General features: G+C 40.5%; 1 protein-coding gene across 1 annotated transcript in view; it reads right to left on the reverse strand.

Moving 5' to 3' along the window:
• PXDNL (peroxidasin like) overlaps nt 1-24,286 on the reverse strand; it is a 519,551-nt gene that overhangs the window by 90,313 nt on the left and 404,952 nt on the right. Inside the window, exons 13-17 of the mRNA XM_002710472.5 lie at nt 21,931-22,043; nt 19,994-20,150; nt 10,389-10,497; nt 8,446-8,603; nt 4,296-5,799 (exon numbers count right to left, since the gene is read on the reverse strand). Of these exons, the coding sequence (XP_002710518.3) occupies nt 4,296-5,799; nt 8,446-8,603; nt 10,389-10,497; nt 19,994-20,150; nt 21,931-22,043 (2,041 nt within the window). The remainder of the gene's footprint in view (nt 1-4,295; nt 5,800-8,445; nt 8,604-10,388; nt 10,498-19,993; nt 20,151-21,930; nt 22,044-24,286) is intronic.

Below are 24,286 nucleotides of genomic sequence, written 5' to 3' on the forward strand. Positions count from 1 at the left end.
CCCTTCTGTGAGGAGGCAGCATACAAGGCCCTGCCACACAGGCAAAGACCCTAGGCTGGTTAGTGCCTCAGTCTTAGACTCTCAGCCTCTGGAACTGTGTGAAGTAAATCTCTGTTCTTTAGAAATTACCCAGTCTTAGGTGTGGCATTACAACAGCAAACACAGACACCTTCTCAGAGACATCCCCTGTGGCTGGTGAGCCCCTCGGGGGGCCCATGGCTCTAGCAAGGGGCAGGGAAGGGGCGGGGAGAGAAAGGAGACTGTAAACCATATCCTGAGTGTAAAAGGAGATGAGATGTCTGCAACACATTTCACATCTCACATTCCATCCCTGTGGGCCTTGCTGTGAAGGGCCAGGAGCTACCTCACACAATTCATGCAGAGTTCAGTAGGAAAGTCTTCACCTAGAATTTCAGAGGTCATTCTGTCCTTTTCAAAGCTACCTGAAAGAGCCCAAGTGACAGAACTAACAGAAAATGACAAGAAAGAATCATATTTTACCATTGGATAACCATTGGATGGTTAATTGACAGAAGCTTTCAAAACGAACTGAGGTGCAGGAAGGTTATTGATTTTATAGATCTGATGATACAAAGATCCATATTTGGGGTCAAGGGTTATGGTGCAACGGGTTAGTAGTCAACTGTGACTCCCACATGAGCACCAGTAGCTGCTCTACTTCTGATCCAGCTCTCTGCTAATGAGCCTGGGAAAGCAGCAAAAGATGGCCCAAGTGCTTGGGCCCCTGCAACCATGTGGGAGACCTGGAGGAAGCTCCTGGCTCATGGTTTAGACCTGGCCCAGCCAGAGTCATTGTGGCCATTTGGGAAATGAACTAGCGGATGGAAGATCTCTACTCCACTTCTCTCTCTGTAACTCTTCCTTTCAAATAAATAAATAAATCTTTTTTTTTTTAAAAAAAAAAAAAAGGAAAGGAAAAAATTGCTGCTAGTTAGTTGCACATTGCATAACTACAAACTACTGGGCAACTATAAAGACATATGGAAGGAATCTGTCTTCATATCACTGCTTACATGGCAAATTTTTATTCCCTTATCAGGACAAACTTGTACTCATGAAAGATTCAGTGTGGGCATAGCTCAGAACTCTGGTTCACAGATTCATGTCCAAAGTCATAAGAAAACATACTTCTGTCTTCCACAGATGTTGTATAACAATGTACTCTCAACTATGTGAAGTCAAAATATATAAAATGCAGATATGAGTTAGTTTTATGATTCTCTAATTTAGCCAATTATTACTCAGTTTGTCATGATTATGTAGGATATGAAGTTTCTATTACTACAGGTCAGTCTTTATTTTGTTGGTTCCTGCCTGTTTCCAGAACTGACTGGAGTGACTTAAAAATAAACTCATGAAGCCACACTTGTAAATTAATACAAAAATGCAAAGATGTAATTATGACAGAGTTAACAAATAAAAGGGGTGTTCACAAATTCATAAGAAATGTGTATTACAGAAAAACTGCATGGATTTCAAAATGCATTGCACCAAAATAAGCTTTGCTTTTTATTCCCTTTTTCCATGAACTTTGTAGAGCACACTCACACTATGTAAATTAGGATATTTAAAGCACTACCATCTTCATCAGCAGAATCAGCTTCTGGGAAACAGCAATGTACAGATTTCAAGGTCAACACTGAAAAAATATTCCAGTGTATTTATTTTGTGCTCATAGGAGAATGGATCTGTAGTTGATACTTCACAAATCTGCTGTGAATCAAAGGGAAAAAGCAGGCATTCAGGACAGCCTAAGAAAAAGCAAGGATAATGACTCCCTGCTTGGGTGCTGCGATCCCTAGTGCTTCAGGTGGCTGTGAGAATGCTCACAGGATGTCTGTCTGGAAGCTCAGCTCCACTTCCCCAGTGGTGGGACCGTGATGGGGGGGGGTGTTGCAGGTAGGAAAGAGGCAGGGACAGACAGCAGTTGTCAGTAGAGGCTTCTCCATCTCACATTAGAACCTCAGGATTTACGAAGACTTTGGGACGGGACATTTTTAAGTGCAAACATTCCCAGCACTCAATAATTTGCAGTGCCGGCTGTGAAGGGGAACTCAATGAGATTGTGTAATTTGCTCCCCCCTCCAGATTTACTCAGCTTAGTCAATCGGCCCACAGGAAACATTTAAAGCCCCAGTGGAATTGCATCACTGCCACAAACCCTCCTAAGCCATCCCCACACTGCAGCTGCATTTCTGTAGTGACCTTGGGACTTCTTGCAGCTTCTCCCCCTTCCCCTCAAGTGCATCTTCCAAACTCCTGCTGGGTCTGCTTTCATGGAAAAGTCTCCCCTCGGGTAGCTCTCCTGCTTTAGAGTTGCACTTCTGGGAAGATCAAATTCCTTTGTGCAGCCCACAAGGCCCTTAAGATAATTCCCTCTTCTCTGTTTATTTCCTCCTTCATGTTATCAAGCCCACACCTTCTTGTTTCCACCCCTGTTCCCCCATATAGCTCACTATCCCATGTCATTTTGCCTTTTGCTCTGAGAAAATGACAAGACAGATCAAATGACATCTTTTGTTCGGCTGCTTGCTATTAGCCTCCCAAGCGCTCCCATTTCTCTGCTCTGCACCCTGGTAGCATTTCATTCCCACCTCTGTCAAGAACTTTTCACACTGATCGTGGAAGTTTTTCACCTGCCCCGCATGCTGCCAGGCTCTCGGCTGCTGAACTGCTTCTTCCTGTATCACAGGTACCCATGCATTGGCACAGGGGCTCCATTTAGCAGATGTGCCACACAGGAATGGCCCTGGAGACTGACATGATAATGTCAGAATAAAATATCTACAGCTGACATTGACTGGTGACCTTTGATGCACCAGGACCTGGGCTAGGTTCCTTAAAAGTTCCTTAATATGTTAAAATACTTAACATATTTTATATAATTTAATCCTTAAACAAATCTGAAATGCACTGCTCTCTCTTTTTGTGTTATTCTGAGATTGAAAATCTCTCACAAACTCTTCATAATAATAGGAGGTGGAATAGAGATTTGAACCCAAACTATATGAATCCAAAATTCATGTCCTTTTTAATAGAAGCTTTCAATTTCAATCTGCATGATATTGATATGTTTTAAATACTACGTTATACACTGTCACAGTTGTTTTAAAATATTTATTTATTCATCTATTTGAAAGGTGGAGTAATAGGGAGAGACAGAGGTATAGATAGATATATTGATTGATTGATTGATAGATAAAGGATAATCCATCCATTGGTTTACTCCTCAAATGGCCACATCTGCCAAGGCTGGGCCAAGCTGCAGCCAGGAAACAAGAACTCCATCGGGATCTCCCACCATGTGGAAGAGGCCCAAGCACTCAGAGCATCTTCTGTTGCCTTCCCAGGCACATTAGTAGGAAGGTAGACCAGCAGCAGAGCAGCCAAGACACAGACAGCACTCTGATTTGGGATTCCTACGATGCAAGCATCAGCTTAACCCACTGTGCCACAACACCCAGTCCCCATTTCACAGTTTTATATTCCACATAGATATGATATGAACAAATTCTAATAGCATAATAGTATTTATGTCTTTCCTTTGGAAAATAAAAGGAGGCTAACACTAACAATTGCTCCATCACTTACAAATAAATTTAAAGTTCTCAGATTTCAAGTTACTTCTCTCAATCTGCTAGTCAATACGCTGGTCTTCTATATTTAACCTACTCAGAAAAAAACTTACTGATCAAATATTTACTGATTGATATTTTAAGAGATAAAGACTGGTGAGCACAAGGAACCCTTAAAACTGTTTTCTGGAAATGTTTTACACTTGTAACATCAAAAAAATGTTTAATCTCGCATATGGGAAAAATAATACTGATCTTTTCAGAAAGGGGTTAAGGATGCAATGGAGAGACTCCAATTTATATCCCAACAACAAACTTAGTACTGTATGTTCTTTTTCTCTTTTCATTTTCACTACTTTGTTCTGCCTAAGGAGGCCTATGCAATGGGCCAGCTGGTTTTAGGATTTTGCCATCAGTCCACGTGGCTGCCTTTCAGCGCAAGAGCCTTGCATGGACGACTACGGAACGGGGGGGGGGGGGGGGGGGGGACAGGTAAGCTAACAGGAGGCAGCAGTACCTGCATTTACAAGGAGGAATTTGGCCTCTGAGAACCCTTTCTCACGTAGCAAGCTCCCCAGACCCTCACAGCCTCTATGGTCTGTGACGTCGTAGAAAAGCGGATTCCATCCACGCAAAACCCCTCCACATTTTCTCTTCTCCCACACACGGTTTAAAGGCAGGCATCATTTGCATACTTACTTTTCCAGTTTCCGTCGAATCTCAGGATTTTTGATTTCGTGTTGCAGATCCTCAAAGCTCTCCACGGAGGTCAAGTTGCAGAAGACTCTGAAGTCCCCGTAGGGTGGGATGCCGTGGTCTCGGCCCCTTTGCACATTGGTGGCGGCCAGATCCAGGGCCACGGCGTGCGCGGCGGCGAAGAGCCTCTCGGTGAGTTCCAGGCTGAGCAGCCGAGAAGGCTCCCGCGCCTTTGCGGCCACCCCAAACAGGCCCCGGAGCAGGGGGTCTATCCCGCCCTCATCCAGGATTCTAGACGGGGCGAAGAAAGCCTTGTGCAGTGGCAGGTGGCCTTGGGGAATCTCACCAAACGTGTCGTTCAGCCGATACAGAATGGGGTTGACCAACGTGTGGCCAAATCTAAAAGCTGCGGTGGCAAAGGCGTTGAAGATTCCCGCGTTCACGTTGGGGTCATAACCCCGGTACTCCCCCAGCAGCACCATGCCGGGCTCCCCCAGGATCTTGGGCAGCCACTGCTGGTAGGTGATGTGCTGCAGCTCGGCGCCCACCACCTTCCGGGCCTCCTGGTAAACCGTGTCCCCATCCCAGTGCGGGTTGAGCGCGGACAGCTCGGTAGCCACCCGGTTGTGTTCGCGGACCCACAGGGTGTGCATGGCCGTGAGAGCCAGCTGCTCGTTGGCGCGGTGGTCACCGGCCAGGAAGCAGGGACTGGCGCTGTCCTGATCACCAACTGTGCACTCCGTAGGGGGTCCCGTGGCAAAGGGGAGCAGATGCTTCCCGGAGGCAGACCACCGCACGCCGGTCCTCAGCAGGCCCTCGGGTGTGGAGGGGTCCCTGAGCAGCTGGGATTCCCTCTCTGAGCTCCCGTAGACGTTGGAGGCGTCGATGTAGGCTGTGAGCTGGTTGATCTGCTCCCGGGCATACACCGAGTTCATCATCAGGGAGGTCATGCCGCTGCCGCACACGGGGCTGGAGCGTGCAAAGAACATGCAGGCTGCGCTGCCGGCCCGGGGGTCATCGTGCGGGAAGGCGATGGGGAAGCACGGAGGGTCGTCGGTGCAGACAGAGCTACAGGGCTGCCCATCGGAGAAGCGCGCGGTGCTCAGCGCAGGCACCGTGTGGTCCAAGTCGTGGTCTAGAAACTGGCCCCACTGCATGAGCATGTGTGTGTAGCTGCCGTCGGGTCTGACCGTCGCTGCACCAGCCAGCTCGGTAGAAACCTGCCTGGGCAGCGGGAGCGGAGGGCGGCCAGAGCCAGGAAGACGCCCGGCACCACGTGGCAAACCCAGGCCGTTCTCATATGCAGGTTGCAGCAGGCGCACGAAGGCCGTGTGCGCCGCTCCCCACGCGGGCTGCCGCAGGTTGTTGCAAGTGCCGTCAGCCTTGCGGTACTTTAGGTGGAAGCACATGTCAGAGCAGTTGGGCTGATGCCTGTGGGCCGTGCATCCCGATAGATTGGCGATGAGGCTAAGGTATCGCGAAGACACCAGGTCGTTGTAGTGGAATTCTGAAATGCAGAGCGTGACAGCAGTGAGGAGGCTGTTCCAGGAGCTGTCACCCTAGTGTGCAGAGGCCTTTAGTACCTACAACACCCTTCACCCTCCGCCAAGAAAATAACCTAACCTTGCCGGAACTGTGAAAAACCAGGGTTTCCTGCAGATGATGACCAGGAACTGATTGGACAGAGACAGAATTCAGTAGCTACCTATGCCCCCTAATGAAGAAACTCCAAGTCTTCATCTATGTGGCTGGTTTGAGAAGCTTTTGCACTTAGGCCTTCTGATATAGGAAGCCAAAACACTCTTCATTATAATGCTAAACCTCCACCCCTAAGGGAACACAGAATTCAGGTAACATCCATAATAACTTAATGGACATGCCTGCCTGTCCCTTTCTGCATGTTCATTACATTCCCAGGACTTCCCAGCATCATAATGAACCTGTAGGACATCTCTAAAAGTAAACATAAAACTCAGTTGTTGTTTCTTAGAGAGCCCGGTATTTTGACACTGATGACCACCTTGCTCTTGGCTAGTGCAACTCAAATGAATTCCTTCTGCTTACAGTTCAAACCACTGTCCACATGATTTCATTGGCATATGCATTAGACAAGAACCTTTGGGTATTATGCCCAATTACTCTCTCAATAGCATTTCATTAATTCACAATGACATATTCTAACACAAAGGAGGGGGAAATTGTTAAACTAGGAGTATTTTCAAAGGAGTCATAGAAAATGTGTTTGATGAAAAAAATTGTGTGGGTTTCAAAATTTTGCCCAAAATTAATGTATCACTTAATTCCATTCTTCAAGAAACTTTTTGAAGTACTCTCATATATACTGGTAAAAGATGTTTCCAAAATGTAGGGGGATTGCATTAATAATGTGTAACCTTAGAAACAGCAGCTAATTGCTGGAATTAACAAGATGGAATTGGAAACAGGTGCCAAGTCCCATCAAACTAGAAGTATAATATATAATATTGATAGGGATTTTAAAAATCCTACCAGATTGCCATGTTGATTTTGTGTTTATATGTTATTTGTATTTCAGAATTCTTTAAGATTTTGTGATCCCAGAGGACAAGGTCAAAGATGCGTCAGTGCAGACCATGTGAATATTAAACCACATGCTACTGGACAAGGAGGGACTGAGCAGTACTCTCCACTTTATTACAAGCACCACAATGCAGGAAGTGCCTCAGAGCTACATCTTTTAACAGGACTCAACATTTCAGCATTTTCTCCCCATACTATAAATACTATTCACTGAGCAATGCTTACTAGGAGATGTTATCCTGAACTGATCATCAGAAACTGGCCAATGACATCAAGACCATTTGTCCTGTACCCGTGTTAGCCTGTCACTGGCTGGACCTTGGGTATCTTGATCTTGGGTAGAGTCAAGGACCTTTCTGTATTCCAGGAGAAAAAAAAAGGATCTTTAACTTTACAAGTAAGACAGAGGGGAAAGATCTTTACTCTTACAAATAAAGAGAGAAAAAATAGTACAGTGGTCTTTTTCTTGAGAAAAAATGATAAAGTTCTTGAATCCTTTAGGTAAGACGATATATTAAGTTTGGTAGTAAACAGTGGATGCATACTTCAGCAAAGCTAAATCTCTACATATTTACAGTTTTGCATTTTCTAGTTACGATACAAGATTAATTTCTCCTGAAAATTATTTTTTCTCATACAGATGTATGAATAAGAATCCAAAGATGGCCAGGGAGATCCATTAACCTAACCATTACCTAGAAGTGAAGGAACTAATAGAAATGGGCCTTTTGGAAGACTGGCACATGGCTAACTCACACCTAGCAGGATTCACAGTTAAATATCCAAAAGTTTAATTCAAGTGGTGATATTGATACCCCCTGTATATTTCAGTTGAAAAAGCTTTGAATACTCAAGACATAATGGACAACTAGGGATAGTCAAATAATTGTAATATTGGAATAATTGAACAGAACAGATAAGGGTTGCATCAAGCATGCAGATAGACCTCCTATCCCATATCTCAGTTTATTTCCTGCAAAAAAATAGAGAAAGGACAAACCTATAGAAATCGCTGTTGCACGTACAGTGCAGACAGTATACAACAAAGGATTATATTCATTCTTTACATTTTAAAGAGAAAGACTGAGAAAACCTGAAAATTTTCTATATCACCTCTAACATTCACCAAGCAGATGTTTGATTTTGGAAAGAAATGCATGAGAACTTGAACATAGTAACACAACTAAGAGTGAGGAGGAATATAAATGTTGTAAGTTGCAGAGAGAATTTCAAGTACATTCACTGAATGATCTAGTGATTACAATGATAAATGGAGATACATTTCCACAGGGATGAAGTCTTTCTCTGTAGAAAGTAGTAATATCTTTTAGATTAGAGGAATCCTCATAAAATAGACCCTCTAGATTTGCTCAATGACCCAATAACTGAAAAAGTTGAAACAACTTTGAATATGTATTTATGATCCTTACATTTGAATTTGTTCCCATGAGAAACATCTGCATTTTTTGGTAAGAATAGGAAGTACATTAATTTCTAAATGACAAGAAGTTCTGGAGAGGAAAAGTTCAGGAGGCACTATGCAATGGTGTTGCGCTGTGTTATGGACAGTAAGCTCAAAAGGGCTTGGGCTAACCTCTGCCTTCCAGATCAACAGTGAGCCCCTGCTTCACACGTTCCTGAATCAGCTGCAGGGTCTGCTCAAAAATTTCCCCCGCTCTCGCCGTCTCCACAGTAAATGGGTCACGAGGGTAGCGAAACAGAGCCAGCAGGTCACTGGGGGTGTGAGGTTTTCTGCAAATGACAACAGATATGACTCTTTAAAGGCAAAGTTGCAGAATCCATTAAATTCACATGTGGGTTAGGGATAAGACGATGCCTTGTTCATCCTTGTATCACAAGTACTAAGTCCACTAAGCAGCACACAGTAGTGGGTTATACACAATTGTAGAACTGAGCTAAATTAATTAAAAAGAAAATAATATTATTTAGATTATCAAGCTTTTTTATAAAGATTTTATTTATTTATTTGAAAGTCAGAGTGAGAGAGAGAGAGAGAGAAATCTTGGATCCACTGGTTCACTTCCCCAAATGGCTGCAACAGCAGCCATTTCTGAAGTCAGGAGCCAGGAGCTTCTTCTGAGTCTTTCATATAGGGGGTACAGGGGCCTAAGGACACAAGCCATCTTCCACTGCTTTCCCAGGTGCATTAGCTGGGAACTGGATTGGAAATGGAGCAATCAGCACCCATATGGGATACTGGCACTACAGGCGATGGCTTTACCCACTATGCCACAGCACTAGCCCTGAAAAATTTTAGAGAACTTGGTCAACTGAGGCACATCTCAGTTGAATCATAATAACTTAACTTTATAGATTAATAATAATGATGCTAACAGCTCACTTCAATGAAGCCCTCTCTATGAGACAGACACTGTTGAAGTCACTTTGTCTAGAATATCTTGTTCTGTCTTCCTAGTAAACACATTCATAAAGTAGGCCTTGTTGTTATCCCAGTTTTACAGGCAAGCTGTTGGATCACTTGGCCAATGTCACAGAAGCAGAAAGTGACAAGAAAAGGAATCACAGTGAGTGTATAAATAGACTATATGGCTCTAGAATCCAAGTTCGTGACCACCAAATAATATTGTTTGTAGATGTGCAAAAAGCTAAGCAATACATGATGACAGCATTTTAAAGTGTCTTCTTTCAATCAACAACTAAAATACAGGATTTACATTCTACTTGGCCATGAAAATAATCATCTTTTAAAAAGTATACATACTAATTTTATAATCACAAAATAGCTTATGAGACTATAAGATTTCACTAACCTAAAGACATCCCAATTCTAATTAAAATAAAGTGAAACGCCATATTTTAAATATTTTAACCTGTAGGCTACTAGTTTAGGACCAAATGTGTTCAACCTGACCATGATTTTCAATTTACAGACTTAGCATAAGTTGCAGGTCTTATACTGTTTGGATCCTAATGTAAAAACAGCCCATTGCCTGATGCCTTCTGACAAACTGTATAAAGTGGATCAGTGTTATAGACTAGGTTCTATGAGGAATAAATTTATTTCTCTTTGAGGCTGAACAGAAAATTATAGCTAGAGGTTGGCATTCATACAAGGACTATGGAGTGCACTCCTGGGATAGGTTTGGCCTTTAAGACATTGGTTGGGAAGCCTACATCCCAGAGTACCTGGGTTCAGTCCCAGCTCTTCTCCCAATTCCAGCTTCCTGCTAATGTGCACTCTGAGATGCAGCAGATGATTGCTCAAGTGGTTGAATCCCTGCTACCAAAGTGGGAGAATTAGGTTAAGTTCCCTGGCTGCTGGCTTCAGACTGGCCCCAGCACTGACAGTTGTGAGCCTTGAGCAAGTGAATTGGAAAGTTGGAGCTCTCTCTCTCTTTCTTTGTGTTTCTCTGCCTCTGAAATAAATAACAACAAATAAGAGGACATTCTTTGCCAATCATATGCACTGAACCTGTTCTGATTTATACTGATTATAAAAACTAAGTAGAACAGAAATGAAAGCAATTTCTCAATCAAAATAAGATAAATTCTTACTGTGCAAACAAATGTCTTCGTGTTGAGTTAATTGCACTGTCAACTCTCTGTACAGCATCAAGAATGGATGATTCCACAAAGTCATCGCCAGCTTGTCTACCCTGGGTTGCTTTGAAAATCAATTCCATGATTAAAAATATCAAACAGACCTTGAAGTTAGGAATTATATGCTATAAAAGGCATTGCATTTTTAAAATGAAAACTTTTAGGCCAATAAAAATGTTATACAATTTCTACATGATTATGTCCATTTCAGAGAAGTAGGTAATTATCCTGAAGCAAAGCTTCCACTGGCAACAGCAATGTTATTTAAAGAATGAAAGCATTCCAAAATCTAGCAAAGCTACGTGAAATATTTTCTTTTTTACAGCACTGATTCAAATGGGATCCAAGTTTGTTAGCAATTTATCATCTTGAGGAAAGTATGAAATGCCTATCTCTTCAGCCACCTTGCTTTAATGTTAAACATTAAAACAAAGTAAATATTATCACTTTCCCCAGAGGTTTCCAAAATAGAGAACTGAACTCTCAGTAAGACTTCAATGAAAAATAATGCATGCTGTTTCTATAGCTCTCCAAAATATGAGAATTCTGTAAAGTTGGATATTATAGATAATAGAAACTGTTCACTTAAACTAGATTTGTTTATACCCAAACAGTGAATCTTCTCCACATGACAGTTTAAGGTTAACCTTAAAGGAACAAATGCTAAATAAAAAAGATAATGAATAAATATTTAAAGCTTGTATAGCAGAAACGATCAAGCAAATCTATAGTATTTCATTCATTTTTGGGAAAAAGATAATAAACACCTATATGATACATAGCATTAAACAGTAACTTCAGCACTATTAAATAATGGAAGGGAAAGTAAAACTAGCTTCAGAAATTGAGTTTGAAAATAATATCTTTTAAGGGAACTAGAGATGAAATTTAAATACTAATAGAAAGGTGTGTGTTTCACATGATATGAAAAAGAACTATCAGGTCAGGGGTTTGATGCAGCAATCAGAATGCTTCTTGGGACACTCAAGACCTGATGGGAGTGCTCCCAGCTCCCCTTCAAATTCCATCTTCCAGCTGTTGCACACATTGAGAGGCAGCAGATGATGGTGAAAATACTTGGGCTGCTTCTACCCCTGGAAGAGATCTGCACTGAATTCCTGGCTTCTGACTTTGGCCAAGCTATTGCAGGCATTTAAGGAGGGAGCCAGTGGACAAAAGATGTCTCTCTCTCTCTCTCTATCCCCCCATCTCTGTTGAAAGGAGATGAAAATAAATAAATAATTGTTTCAGAGTTTAAAAAGCAAAGTTATAAAGTAAGAACTAACAATGAAGTGGATAAGATAAACCTACTACAATATAGCATGAAACTATCATAGGAGTGGGCCCGTGACACCCACGTAAGAGATTCTGATGAAACTCCTGGCTTCTGGCTTCAACCTGGTGCAGCACTGGTCACTGTGGCCATCTGGAGAGTGAACCAGAGGATGGAAGAGCTCTCTCTCTATGTATATATCTCTATCTTTCATCTCTCCCTCAATCTTTGCAAGTCTTTCAAATAAATAAATCTTTTTTTAAAAAAAGTTATCTGATGAACATCTGTTTTCAATCCAGTACGTATATCTCTGAGACTCTGCCATCCCCATAGAAGTAAAATCAAACAATGAAGGTGAGCCATCAGAAAAGTGTAGGTTGGCCATGTGGCTGTGCACTGCTCTGTGTGCACACATGGTAACCTGGCACTGAGTGCTTGAGCCCAAGGAGAGACGGGAATATGTAAGTGGTGCTGCACCTTGCAAAAAAAAAAAAAAAAAAAAAAGAGATGATCTTCCTTTTGAAATGCTTAGACCTCACAAATACCAAGTTCTTATGATTTCTAACTATTATTTTTATATTACTTTTCCTTCTGGAGAAAAACCTAGCTAGATGAAGTAACCGTCGTAACTAAATAAGCCTTCTCGCACTCAGTCTTCTCCTAGGAAGAGCGACACCACAGCTGACACTGCGAGGGCTGTCCTCGGAAGCCAGGACCTTTCCCCAGCACATGGATTGACAGTCATGACTGCCTTTGCGAAATCAGCTTCTCTCAACAGCAATGAATCTGTCACTCCTCACTCTGCATCATTAAACACATAAACGGCCTCCCTGCCTTGCTCAGAGCCTGAAAAAGGAACGACACCTATCTTCTTAGTTTTTAAGGTCTTTGGTTGTTAGTTAAGACTATTTTGAATACTTGTTTTCCTTATAATTTCTAAACTATCCAAACACTACCTCAAAAACCTGAAAAAGCTGCTTACCGTCATTGAAACTGAATGTAAAACTTTGAGAGCTCATGACAATCCTCAGGATAAAAATATGTGTTCATTATAGACAGTATGTGTAAAATGGTGGAAAATGTTTTCAACATGACTATAGATATGAAATATATGTGTATGTGTAATAGGTAAATGCTACTGTTTATGGAAATATTAAACATTTTAAATTCATTATCCTTATTTAAACATATTAATGAATTGAGATTGAAAACTGAATTGTTTTTATTTTATAATTTATTTGGGAGGCAGAGCCACATACAAAGACAGAGACAGAGATGAATAGAGCTCTCATCTTTTTCTGAATATTTATTTGTTTATTTTAAAGGCAGAATTAGAGAGAAAGAGAGAGAGGGAGAGAGAGGGAGAGAGAGGGAGAGAGAGGGAGAGAGAGAGAGAGAGAGAGAGAGAGAAAGCAACAGACAGAGATCTTCCTTCAGCTGATTCACTCCCCAAATGGCCACAGCAGTCAGAGCTGGGCTGGTCTGAAGTCAGAAGCCAGGAGCTTCATCCAAGTCTCCCACATGGGTGCAGGGGCCCAAGGACTTGGACCATCTTCTGCTGCTTTCCCAAGTGCATCACCAGGGAGCTGGATCAGCCAAAGTCAGGAGAGAGGAACTCCATCGAGGTCTCCCACATGAGTGGCCAGAAACCAAACATTTGGGCCATCTTCCTTTGCCTTCCCAGAAGTGGTGCAACAATCTCAATAGCTTAGGAACAGATATTTTCCCACATAACAATAAAAATTAGAATTAAAGTGTCGACAAGTAAGTGAATTATTTATTCAAAGATGTGAAAAATAACTAGAATCCATTAAAATTAAAAAGGCTAATTATTGTGAAGTAGAGAACTTCATATACCTCTAAAAACTCAAAAAAGTTAACTATTAATTTTATTAGTCATATTGCTATAAATTTAAGATAGGCTACTTAATTAGGTTTATAGTAAAACATGCACTAACTTAAAACAACTAATGTAATGTTAAATTCTTATTCAGTTTACTTCAACTATAATTTACTAGATTGAGGCTGTAGTTGAAGAAGAGAATATTTTAAGTAGGAATACCACCTAGTAAGTCATTGCAAAAGCCTAAATTAAAAATGATGAGAGGATTGAGGCCGGTGCGGTGGCGCACTAGGTTAATCCTCCATCCGCAGTGCCAACATCCCATATGGGCGCTGGATTCTAGTCCTGGTTGCCCTTCTTCCAGTCCAGCTCTCTGCTGTGGCCTGGGATAGCAGTAGAGGATGGCCCAAGTCCTTGGGCCCCTGCACCTGCATGGGAGACCAGGAAGAAACTCCTGGCTCCTGGCTTCAGATCAGCGCAGCTCCGGCCGTTGCAGCCATTTGGAGAGTGAACCAATGGAAGAAAGACCTTTCTCTCTGTCTCTCTCACTCTCTGTAAACTCTACCTGTCAAGTAAATTAAAAAAAAATGATGAGAGGATGAATAGTGGAAGAAGGAATCATAGAAAGAAGAGAAGTGAAAAAGAAGCAGAAAGAAGCACCTGGGGAGACAGGGTGTCTGAGGTAAAAGAATTGGGGAGGGGCAGGAGGAATCAGCAGGGCCCAGCCTTCATGCTTACACTTGCGTTGATGACATTAAAGAGACGCTAAGGAGATAAAAAGGCTTGGCAGAACATTGAGCAGTTGATTTTTTTTAAAGAATTACTTATGTATTCGAAAGGCAGAGTGATGAAGACACATACACACACACACACACACACACAGAGAGAGAGAGAGAGAGAGAGAGAGAGAGAGAGTCTTCCATGCTTTGATTCACTCTCAAATTTTCCACAACAGCCAGAGTTGGGTCAGGCAGAAGCCAGAAGCCAGGAACTCCATATGGATCTCCCTTATGAGTGGCAGGAGCCCAAGTACTTGTGTCACCCTCCTCTGTATTTTCAGGTACCTTAGCAGGGAGCTGCATCAGAAGGCAGCCAGGACTTGAATCAGCACTAACATGGGATGCCAGAGTTACAGGCAGTAGCTTAACCCACTAGCTACAAGTTCATTTCAGAACATATTCAACATCATTTTTATCCTGTGCAATTGGAAGGACCATGCATTGAAATGCCCACCAGGCACACAACTCAGAATTTCAAAGACAGCAGTTTATGTTGAAATTTATCTTTGTGTCACGTAAACCAACATGCACATGATTATTGAGCTTCAAATTTTTCATTTAATAAATTCTGTCACCTCTGCATTTTTTACCTTATCCATTTATAAAAAGTCTCAATGATAAAACATCCATCATGTGGGGGTAGGTGTGTAGCCTGTGTTAGAATGTTTGCACACCACTTGGGAGTACCCGGTTTGACCCATGGTTCTAGCTCATTATTTCACCTTCCTGCTTATGTGGCTCCTGAGAGGCAGCAAGATGGCCAAAGTAGCTGGGTTTCTGCCGCCCACATGGGAGACCAGGGTTGAGTTCCTGGCTCCTGGCTACAGCCCCCTTGTGATTGTAGACACTTTAGGAGTGAACCAGCAGTTGAGGGGTCCTTCTCTGTCTCTCTGTGGGCATCTTTTACTCTCACTCTGTGTGTGTGTGTGTGTGCCTCTCAAACAACTAAGTTAAAATGTTTTAATATCCTTTCATGTAGATGGGCCATAAACTGTTTCCTCACTGCCTATAGTTGTACATTAGGATTCTATTAAGTAAACATACACATTCTAAGCCAAGAAGGACTTTTGAGAGTCCAACTCCACCTTATTAGGAAAAATAAGAAACTTAAATGCAATTATAAGTAACACACTTATCCAAAATGTTTGAGATCATTAGAGTCTGATGATTCAACCAAGCCCCCCACCCCACAACTAACTCAGACTTCTAATGTTCAATATGCATGCCGTGTTTTCTCAGGTAAACCAAACCATTTAACATGCAAGAAATGGGTCTACACTTAATAACACCTCAAGTATGTCAATAAATAAGGAAGGTGGTAAAGTAATTTACTCTTGAGCAATATTTGATTTTTTTAGTATAAAGTAAAATCCCAAATACTATCTAGAATTATAGGAAGAAGTGCACAGATGTGAATGATATCTGTCAACATAAAAAACGTTAAGGACATCATAAATATTAGGCTGGGCTTCCAATAAATTTTATATCAGCCATACAGATTATTTAAATGCTAGAATTATTTAACATATATTCAAATTTAAGAAAATAATGAGCTTCCTGAATAAATTACAACCACAGAGACACTTTTTTTTTCTTTTGCTGTCATAAATGATCTTCTAGGACCATAAGTCAATGAAATGCATGCCTTATAAATAATGCCTAGATTTTGCCTGGGTTGTTACTGTACACTTTTTGTCATCTTGAGTTATTTCCTTTGGTTATATTTCCTGGTGTGGAAGGGAAGCTCATGATCCCCTTTGGATCACTTACAATGCAAGTGTAGCTACAGCACTGCCCAACTCCTGACTGGGGACCACAGCACTGCACAGTCCTCCTACCACACGTGGACTTTCCCTTAAATAATAATGACCTGGTGAAGAGGAGGACATAGTCATAAAATGCTCCATAAATGTTACTTTTATTACTATATTTTCTCCCCTTCTGTAAAGTAACACATATTTCTTTACTTAAAATCTCAAATGTATTCAAAACTTTTAGATGCGAAGCCAATGTTAAGCTACAGCTTGTGATACCAGCAAACCATATTCATTTTCCTCCTCACACACCAGGAAGGGCAGTAGATGATGGCCCAAGTATTTGGGCCCCTGCCACCTACACAGGAGACCCAGATGGAGTTCAAGCTCTTAGCTTCAGCCTGGCTGCTCTCTGGCTGCTCTCTCTCCCTTTCAATAAATAGATCTTTTTTCGAAAAGCATACTGACAGAGAGAGAGTGAATGACAGAGAGAGATTTCCTATCTGCTGGCTCATTCTCCAAATGGCCGCAATGGCCAGGGCTAGGTGTTCTGAAGTCATGAACCAGGAGCTTCCTCCAGGTCTCCCACCTGGGAGACAGGGGCCCAAAGACTTGGGCCATGTTCTGCTGCTTTCCCAGGCATGTTAGCAGGGAGCTGGATTGGAAGAGGAGCAACCAGGACTGGAGTTGGAACCCATATGGGATGCCAGAGTTGCAAGGGGCTTAACCACTGTGCCACAATGCCAGCCCTAAATAAAGGAACCTCAAAAAAACCCTTTTAAAATGTATGTATGGGGCCAGTGCTGTGGTGCAGCAGGTTAACGCCCTGGCCTGGAGCGCCAGCATCCCATATGGGCGCTGGTTCTAGTCTCGGCTGCTCCACTTCCAATCCAGCTCTTTGCTATGGCCTACACCCACGTGGGAGACCTGGAAGAGGCTCCTGGCTCCTGGCTTCAGATCGGCGCAGCACCGGTAGTTTTGGCCAATTGAGGAGTGAGCCATCAGATGGAAGACCTCTCTCTCTCTCTCTCTCTCTCTCTCTCTGACTCTCCTCTCTCTGTGTAACTCTGACTTTAAAATAAGTAAATAAATCTTTTAAAAAGAGTATGTCTAAAAATACATCTAACATCATGAAATGTAGATATAACTTAATTTGCCTTCTATTGCTAAACAAATGTCCCAGAGCAAAAACAAAACAACAAAAAAATAAGATTCTCATTCAGTAACTTCTGTTTTATTGTTTTATAATATCCACTTTTCTTTGCTGTATTATAACATCCCCATAGCCTGACTTTCTGCATTCTACAGAGTAGGACAGAATATTGTTACTTATCACTCTGAAAAGCTAATAATTCATTTACTTTCATCTGAATTTCCTTTTTAATGTGATATATAAAATGATGGTTAATTATATTTCTATCAACCAAACTAAAAGGGGTTCAGAAATTTTTTGCGCTGTGACTACTAATGTGTTTCACTTCAGTGCTTCTGTGTGTATGGAAGACCAAGACAAACAGACAGATGCAGATAGATTTATTTGTTCAATGGTAAAGATTTTTGGTACCTCTAAAATATAGTGATGCTAACTTGAATTTTATAATAATATTTTTTGCAAAATGTCTCAAGAATATTTTTCTGCAGGTCTCATAAATTGTTGAAGAGCAGAAAGAGAGCTCTATAAATTTATAAAAAGGAGCCCAACTACCATAGATTTCAAATCAGGAAAGCAAGAACTCACAAGGAATAAATAAAAGAGTAAGACCAAAAATTTTGTAGCATCAGAAAATTATATATGATGAAGCATTTCTGGCTCAATGAGAGTAGATATTTTCTAGTTATCAAACTCCATTGTTAGAAAATTACGGGTAATTATATGGAGGATACACTTTTACTATACAGTATAAAATGTGCACGAAGACTGATGTGCCACACCTGAAATATATATTTTAATAAAATATTCGGACATGGAATACTCAGAAGCTTGACATCTCAGAAGAATATGGAAGTGGGAGAATATGAAACTGTTGATTAGATACGAAAAAAGAAATATCATTAAGGATATGATTTGATAAACTAAATCTATTTAAATAAACTCCATATATGTAATGTGTTATTCCAACTCTTTTATAGATCCATAACAGCAGAAAAAGATTAAGGGAAAAATGAACTTTCAAAATCATATTTAAGAATTTTTCCTATGCCTGAGACTCGGAAGATAGGCAAAGTCCAAAGCAGCACCGCAGATGCTTGTAGCTGAATGCATTTATTTTACCTGTTAGCTGTCAATACAGCAAAAACTTCTAAACCCTGGGGCTGGCATTGTAGTGCAGCCAGTTAAGCCACTGCTTGCAACATGGGCATCCCATATTAGAGTGCAGGTCTTTTTTCTTCTCTTTTAAAAACATATTTTATTTTGCTAGAAAAACAGATTTAATGTATTTCATAGACAGTTCTAAGAAGTTACCATACTTCCCTCCCTCTCTCAAACCTCTTCCTATCTCATCTCTCCCCTTTAATTTTTGCAATAGCACACTTTCAGTTTACTTTATCACCACAGGCTTAATGCAGGTTTGAGCCCCAGCTGCTCCACTACTAATCAGCTTCCTGTTAATGTACCTGGGAAGGCAGCAGGAGAGACCCAGATGGAGTTCCTGGCTAATGACTTCTACATGGCCCAGCTCTGCCTATTGCAGCCATTTGGGGAGTGAACTAGCAGGTGCAATCTCTCTCTCCTTCTCTCCCTGCCATTCTGCCTCACTCATATATAAGTAAATCCTTTTAGAAACTGCAAATTCATTTGTAAAATAAAAAAAAAATCAGCTCTGATGTCAATCCCCATTTGCAGACATATTCTGCTTCACTCAAGGACTTCTCCCTTGTGAGAGTGGGCCAGGCTGGTCTCATAGCTTGCTTGTTTCAGTGGTCATCAAAAAGTTCATGGAAAAATGTATTATGAAAAATCACACACAAATTTCAAAAATTTTGCCCTTGGCTGGCGCCGCAGCTCAATAGGCTAATCCTCCGCCTGCAGCGCCAGCACACGGGTCGGGGCATCGGAATCTGTCCTGGTTGCTCCTCTTCCAGTCCAGCTCTCTGCTGTGGCCCAGGAAGGCAGTGGAGGATGGCCCAAGTGCGTGGGCCCTGCATCTACATGGGAAATCAGGAGAAGCACCTGGCTCCTGGCTTCGGATCAGGGTGGTGCGCTGGCCGCAGCACGCCGGCAGCAGCGGCCATTGCGGGGTGAACCAACGGAAAAGAAAGACCTTTCTCTCTGTCTCTCTCTCTCACTGTCCACTCTGCCTATCAAAAAAAAAATATTTTTAATTCTTGCCCTTAAATTCACTTTTTTAATTCTAATTTTCACTAACTTGCTTTCTATAAACTCACTGAGTTTTCAGTTTTTTCTACTCTAGTCTGCCAAAAATGGCCTCCTTATTTCTAGAATGAACTGGATAATTAAAATCAAAGGATTTTTTTTTTACAAAACTATGGCAAACAATGTTTTAAAGTCACCATACATAATCAACTAGCAGAGTCTCAGATATTTTACCAGATCAATGGTAAAAGATACAAAACAGTGACAATGATGTTAGCAAATATTAGAAATGATTCTAAATATTGAAACATTTATTTTTGAATATATCTTACATGCTATATTTCTCAGTTTCTAAGAAAACATGGTATGCACCTGCAAGTATATGCCGTATATGTTCCTGGTTGACACTATTTTTGGCTTCATGCCCATTAGTATAGTTTATATTAACAAGTTCGGTTTTAAAATAATTGAATAGCTTTGGTCCAATATTAATACCTTTGAGTAGAAAAAATAAGAGGACATGAGTAGTGAGATGAATCAGCTATGAAGTAGAAGTATATCTTTGCATGTTGTAAAAGGATATGTAACTACCCACCAGTAACTCCAAGAAACATACTGGCCACAACAAGGCCAAATGAATTTCGAGCCACACACTCGTATCTTCCTTGATCAGCTTGCCCAGCATCATAGATGGTCAGCGTGCCTCCACTGTCAACATGGAACTTACCACTCTCAGTGATCTGTACACCTGCCTAGGAAGTGAAGGAGAGTTGTAATTTAAAGAAAACACAGTTCCTATAAGAATAAAATACTTGCATTTTCTTTGATGCCACTTCATTTGTTCAGCTCTGGACTATCAACACATCCTTCCTCCAAAGCTATTCCCCATCCCTCCTTTCTCCTCACTTAACTGTCATAGCTCCCAACTACATTCATACTCTGTGGTTTCCATTTAGAGTCTCTGAAAATTAGATAGATGGATAATTAACATCACCACCATTTATGTCAGGTGGATTCTATTGCTTGTATGGAGGTAACCTAAATCATACCCTTTACAACCTTTTGAATGGAAGAGAGTTGATATGAAGATTAAGTGTGTGTACGTAAAAATATCTGGTGTTAAGAGTATTTAGCATTCTATCAATTTGTTTGTGATAAGAAGCTAATTTTTAGAAAATACACCTTGAGATATTTTGTTGAAAGGACCACAGGATGAAACATTTAATAGAATGTCAAGGGGCTGGCATTGTGGCACAGGGGGTTAAGCCTGCAACCCAGCAACCCTTAAAGGCACTATTCCTGCTCTGCTTCTGATTCATCTCTGTGCTAATGCACCAAGAAAAGCAGCAGAAGGTGGCCCACGTGCTTGCAGATGGAGTTCTATGTTCCTGGCTTTTGGCTGGCCCAGTCCTGGCCTTTGAGTCCATTTGGGAGTGAACCAGTGAATGGAAGATCTCTCTCTCCCTCTCTCTCCATCTCTCTCTATATATATACACACACACACACACCTCTCTCTCTATACACACACACACACACACACACATATATACATATATATATCCCTCTCTCTTGGTAACTGAACCTTTCAAATAAATAAATTAAATCTTTAAAAAAGAAGGTCAAATAAAGCTTTAATATTGACCAAAATATGTATTTTCCTCATTTCCCTTTTAATATAAAGATATACTAATAAGTAAATAAAAGCTTTTACTTAAAAATATCCAGGCTATGTGAAAGGACATGAGCTAAAAAGTTCAAGTTTTGACCAGCAGAATCAACTTAGACAGAAAATTGCTTGTGGTACTTGGCTACAGCACAAAAGAAGTGAGCCCATGAAAGTGCAGAGCCTTGTACTATACAATAACAGCAACAATAAGCCAGTGGTTTTGAGAAACAGCTTGGTAACCCATCACACATGCTACAGTTGATTACACTTCTCCATAAAAACTACCATTCAAGTGGTAGATTCATTGTTTTCATGGAACATCTGATCAATCACTTCATTTTGTTGAAAGTATATGGCTCAAAGAACCATAGGAAGTAAGATACATAAATAAAAAGCTAGTGTTTCTTTAAAGCCATTCAGGTTTCGAACCCTTAGAAGTACTTTTTTCCCCCCATGCCTCTTTACTAGTAAGCTTTTTATTCCTTTCTGGTTTCAGGCTAATGACCTACTTTTAATCTACTTCTGAGTTATTAATTTGCAGTGGTTTTTCACTAGCCACTAAAGTTAATTTATATATGACAAAGGCACTTTTTCTTTAGAAGAATTTAGTTGTGCTTATGCAGTTCTCATTACTATGCACATGAGAAAAGATATACAGTAGCAAAGCCCTGAGCCAAAAATCAGATATAGTCACTTTAAACCTTTTAAAAAAGCAAAAGATAAACATGCTACAGCATTCAAAATAGTACTTGCTAGCAAAAATCATCATAGCAATAAATGAATGTGAGAATGATTATCTCCTTTTCAGGAGGTCAATACATCTGGCAGTGTTTGCACCATTACTGCCCTTCTAGTTAACATCTTACCTTACTCCACGTAATTATGGGCTGCGGTTCTCCGTGAGCATGACAGGAGATGTTTATATTCCTTCCAACCTCAATGCTCATGTCCTGAGGAAGTTGAGTAAACACCGGGAGATCTGGGAAAAGGAGCCCAATAAGCCTCACATCAGAATCATTTTTGTCAATAGATGCCAGCCTTGTCAAACAGCCTAACTCTGGATCCAACACGGGTTAGCCACGTTCGCATCTAAAATCAATTATTTGGACATCTATGGGAATAATAAGCATCACATACAGACCAGCAGTAATTAGGGCAGAAGTGAGAGCAGGGATAAAGGAAGATGACTGCCCCAAAGCTTTAACCACGTTTGTAATATGAAAGGTCTGCGGAAGGCTTACGGAAATGTGCATGATGAAAATGCTATACATGAGTTTCAAGTTCTTTCAGATAAACTTACTTTATTTAAACATGTGTAATTTATTCATCTTCATCTGCTTGAAAGGGAGAATGACAAAGTGATTGAGACAGACCGACATCTTCTGCCCACTGGTTCACTCCCCAAATACCCATAACAGCCAGGGCTGAGCCAGTCTGAAGCCGGAGCCAGGAACTCTTCCTGGGTCTGTCACGCAAGTGGCAGTAACCCAGGAAGCTAGATCATATGCATGGTAGCTAGCATGTAGCCAGCAAGTAGGCACCCCAAAGGATGGCTAAACTCACCACAATGATATCATTTAATTCCATTTTTCCACAAACTTCTTGAAGTACTGCTGCGTGTGTTTCTTCAGCGGAGTATTTAATATGGGACATTCATTATTCTTCCTCAATATAATTTGCTAGGCCTGAAGTAACACTAACTTGTATTATTAAAAATTATTTCTGGCTAAGATATAAATATTGAATTCTTAAAGAAGAATATTATTTTCTTGAAAAGCACAAACTATCACAACTCATCTAATATAAAATAGATAATTGCAATCCCTATTAAGGAAATTAAATTTATAAACTTTAAATCTCCCACAAAAGATATCCCCAGGAAAGAATGAAAATCATTTTACTGGAGAATTCTGTCCAGTATTTAAGAGAAATAACAATTTAATACAATCTCTTCCACAGAATAAAAGAGGAGGAAATACTTCCTGATATTTTAAGAACTGTAATATAAAAATCAGATAAAGTCAATACCAAGACAAAAATTACTGTAGAACATCTCTCATAAATATATACCCCAAAATCACTAGCAATGTATTGGCAAATAGAATTCACCAATTTAAAAAGGTTTATACAGTGAGCAGGTAAGGTTTACTGCCAGGACACAAGACTCTTTCAGTCTTTGAAAATCAATCAATAATATAATTCCATCATATTAACAGGTGAAAAAAAGTCACATAATAATATCAGTGAAAGCATTAAAATTTTGAAGACGTTAAACTTCTTTTATGATATTATAAACTCTCAGAAAAAATGAGAATAGAGAAGAACTGATATAATTTTACAAAGAACATGCAGAGAAAACCTACAGTAAATGAAGGGTAAATGCTTTCCCCTCAGATAAGGAATCTGGCAGGGATGTCTGCTCTCTCTAACCTCGATCAACAGAGTGCTAGATGTTCCAGTCAGTGCAACATGGCAAGAAAAGGACATGCATGGCCAACATATTAGAAAAGAAAAAAACAAAGTTGTCCTGATGTGCAAATGATATCATCTCCTTTGTAGAAAATCCTATGAAATCTTAAAAATACTCCCAAATGAGTTGACAAATTCACAGGACACAAGATAAATGAAAAAAAAAAAGGGAAAACACATTATATTTATAAATGCAATCAATGAACACATGCACACGAAAATGTTGAGAACACAAGATTATTTATCATTGCTCAACAACATGAGATAGTTTGAAAGCAATCTAAAAGGAAGTACATATGTATGCTGAAAACTACAAAATGCTGATATAAGACCTTTTGAATAAACATATATTCATGGATTAGAAATCTCCAGATATTAGAGATATTTCTTCACAAATTGATATACAAATTTAATACAATTACTACAAAAATTCCAGAAAGATTTTGCTCATGGATGAATACAAGATTACTCTAAAATTTCTTGATGAATAATGAAGTGAGAGAAATCACTCTACTGGATGTCAAAGCTAATCACGTAGCTCTAAAAATCAAGATTGTGAGGTATTGAGAAAAGGGTATACACACACATATCAATAGAATCCAGACTCGAAACCACACCAGTTGGGGGAGTTCCAAGTTGGCAGAGTAGGGAGGGAGCTTACTGTGCTAGTCTAGGTTTTAAAAAAGTGGAGAGAGTACAGTCTCAGGGAAGAGCTAGGGAGAAAATGGCAGAGGAAACTGCAAATTAGAGGGA

This window comes from Oryctolagus cuniculus, chromosome 6 (genome assembly GCF_964237555.1).
Source record: "Oryctolagus cuniculus chromosome 6, mOryCun1.1, whole genome shotgun sequence".
NCBI lineage: Eukaryota > Metazoa > Chordata > Mammalia > Lagomorpha > Leporidae > Oryctolagus > Oryctolagus cuniculus.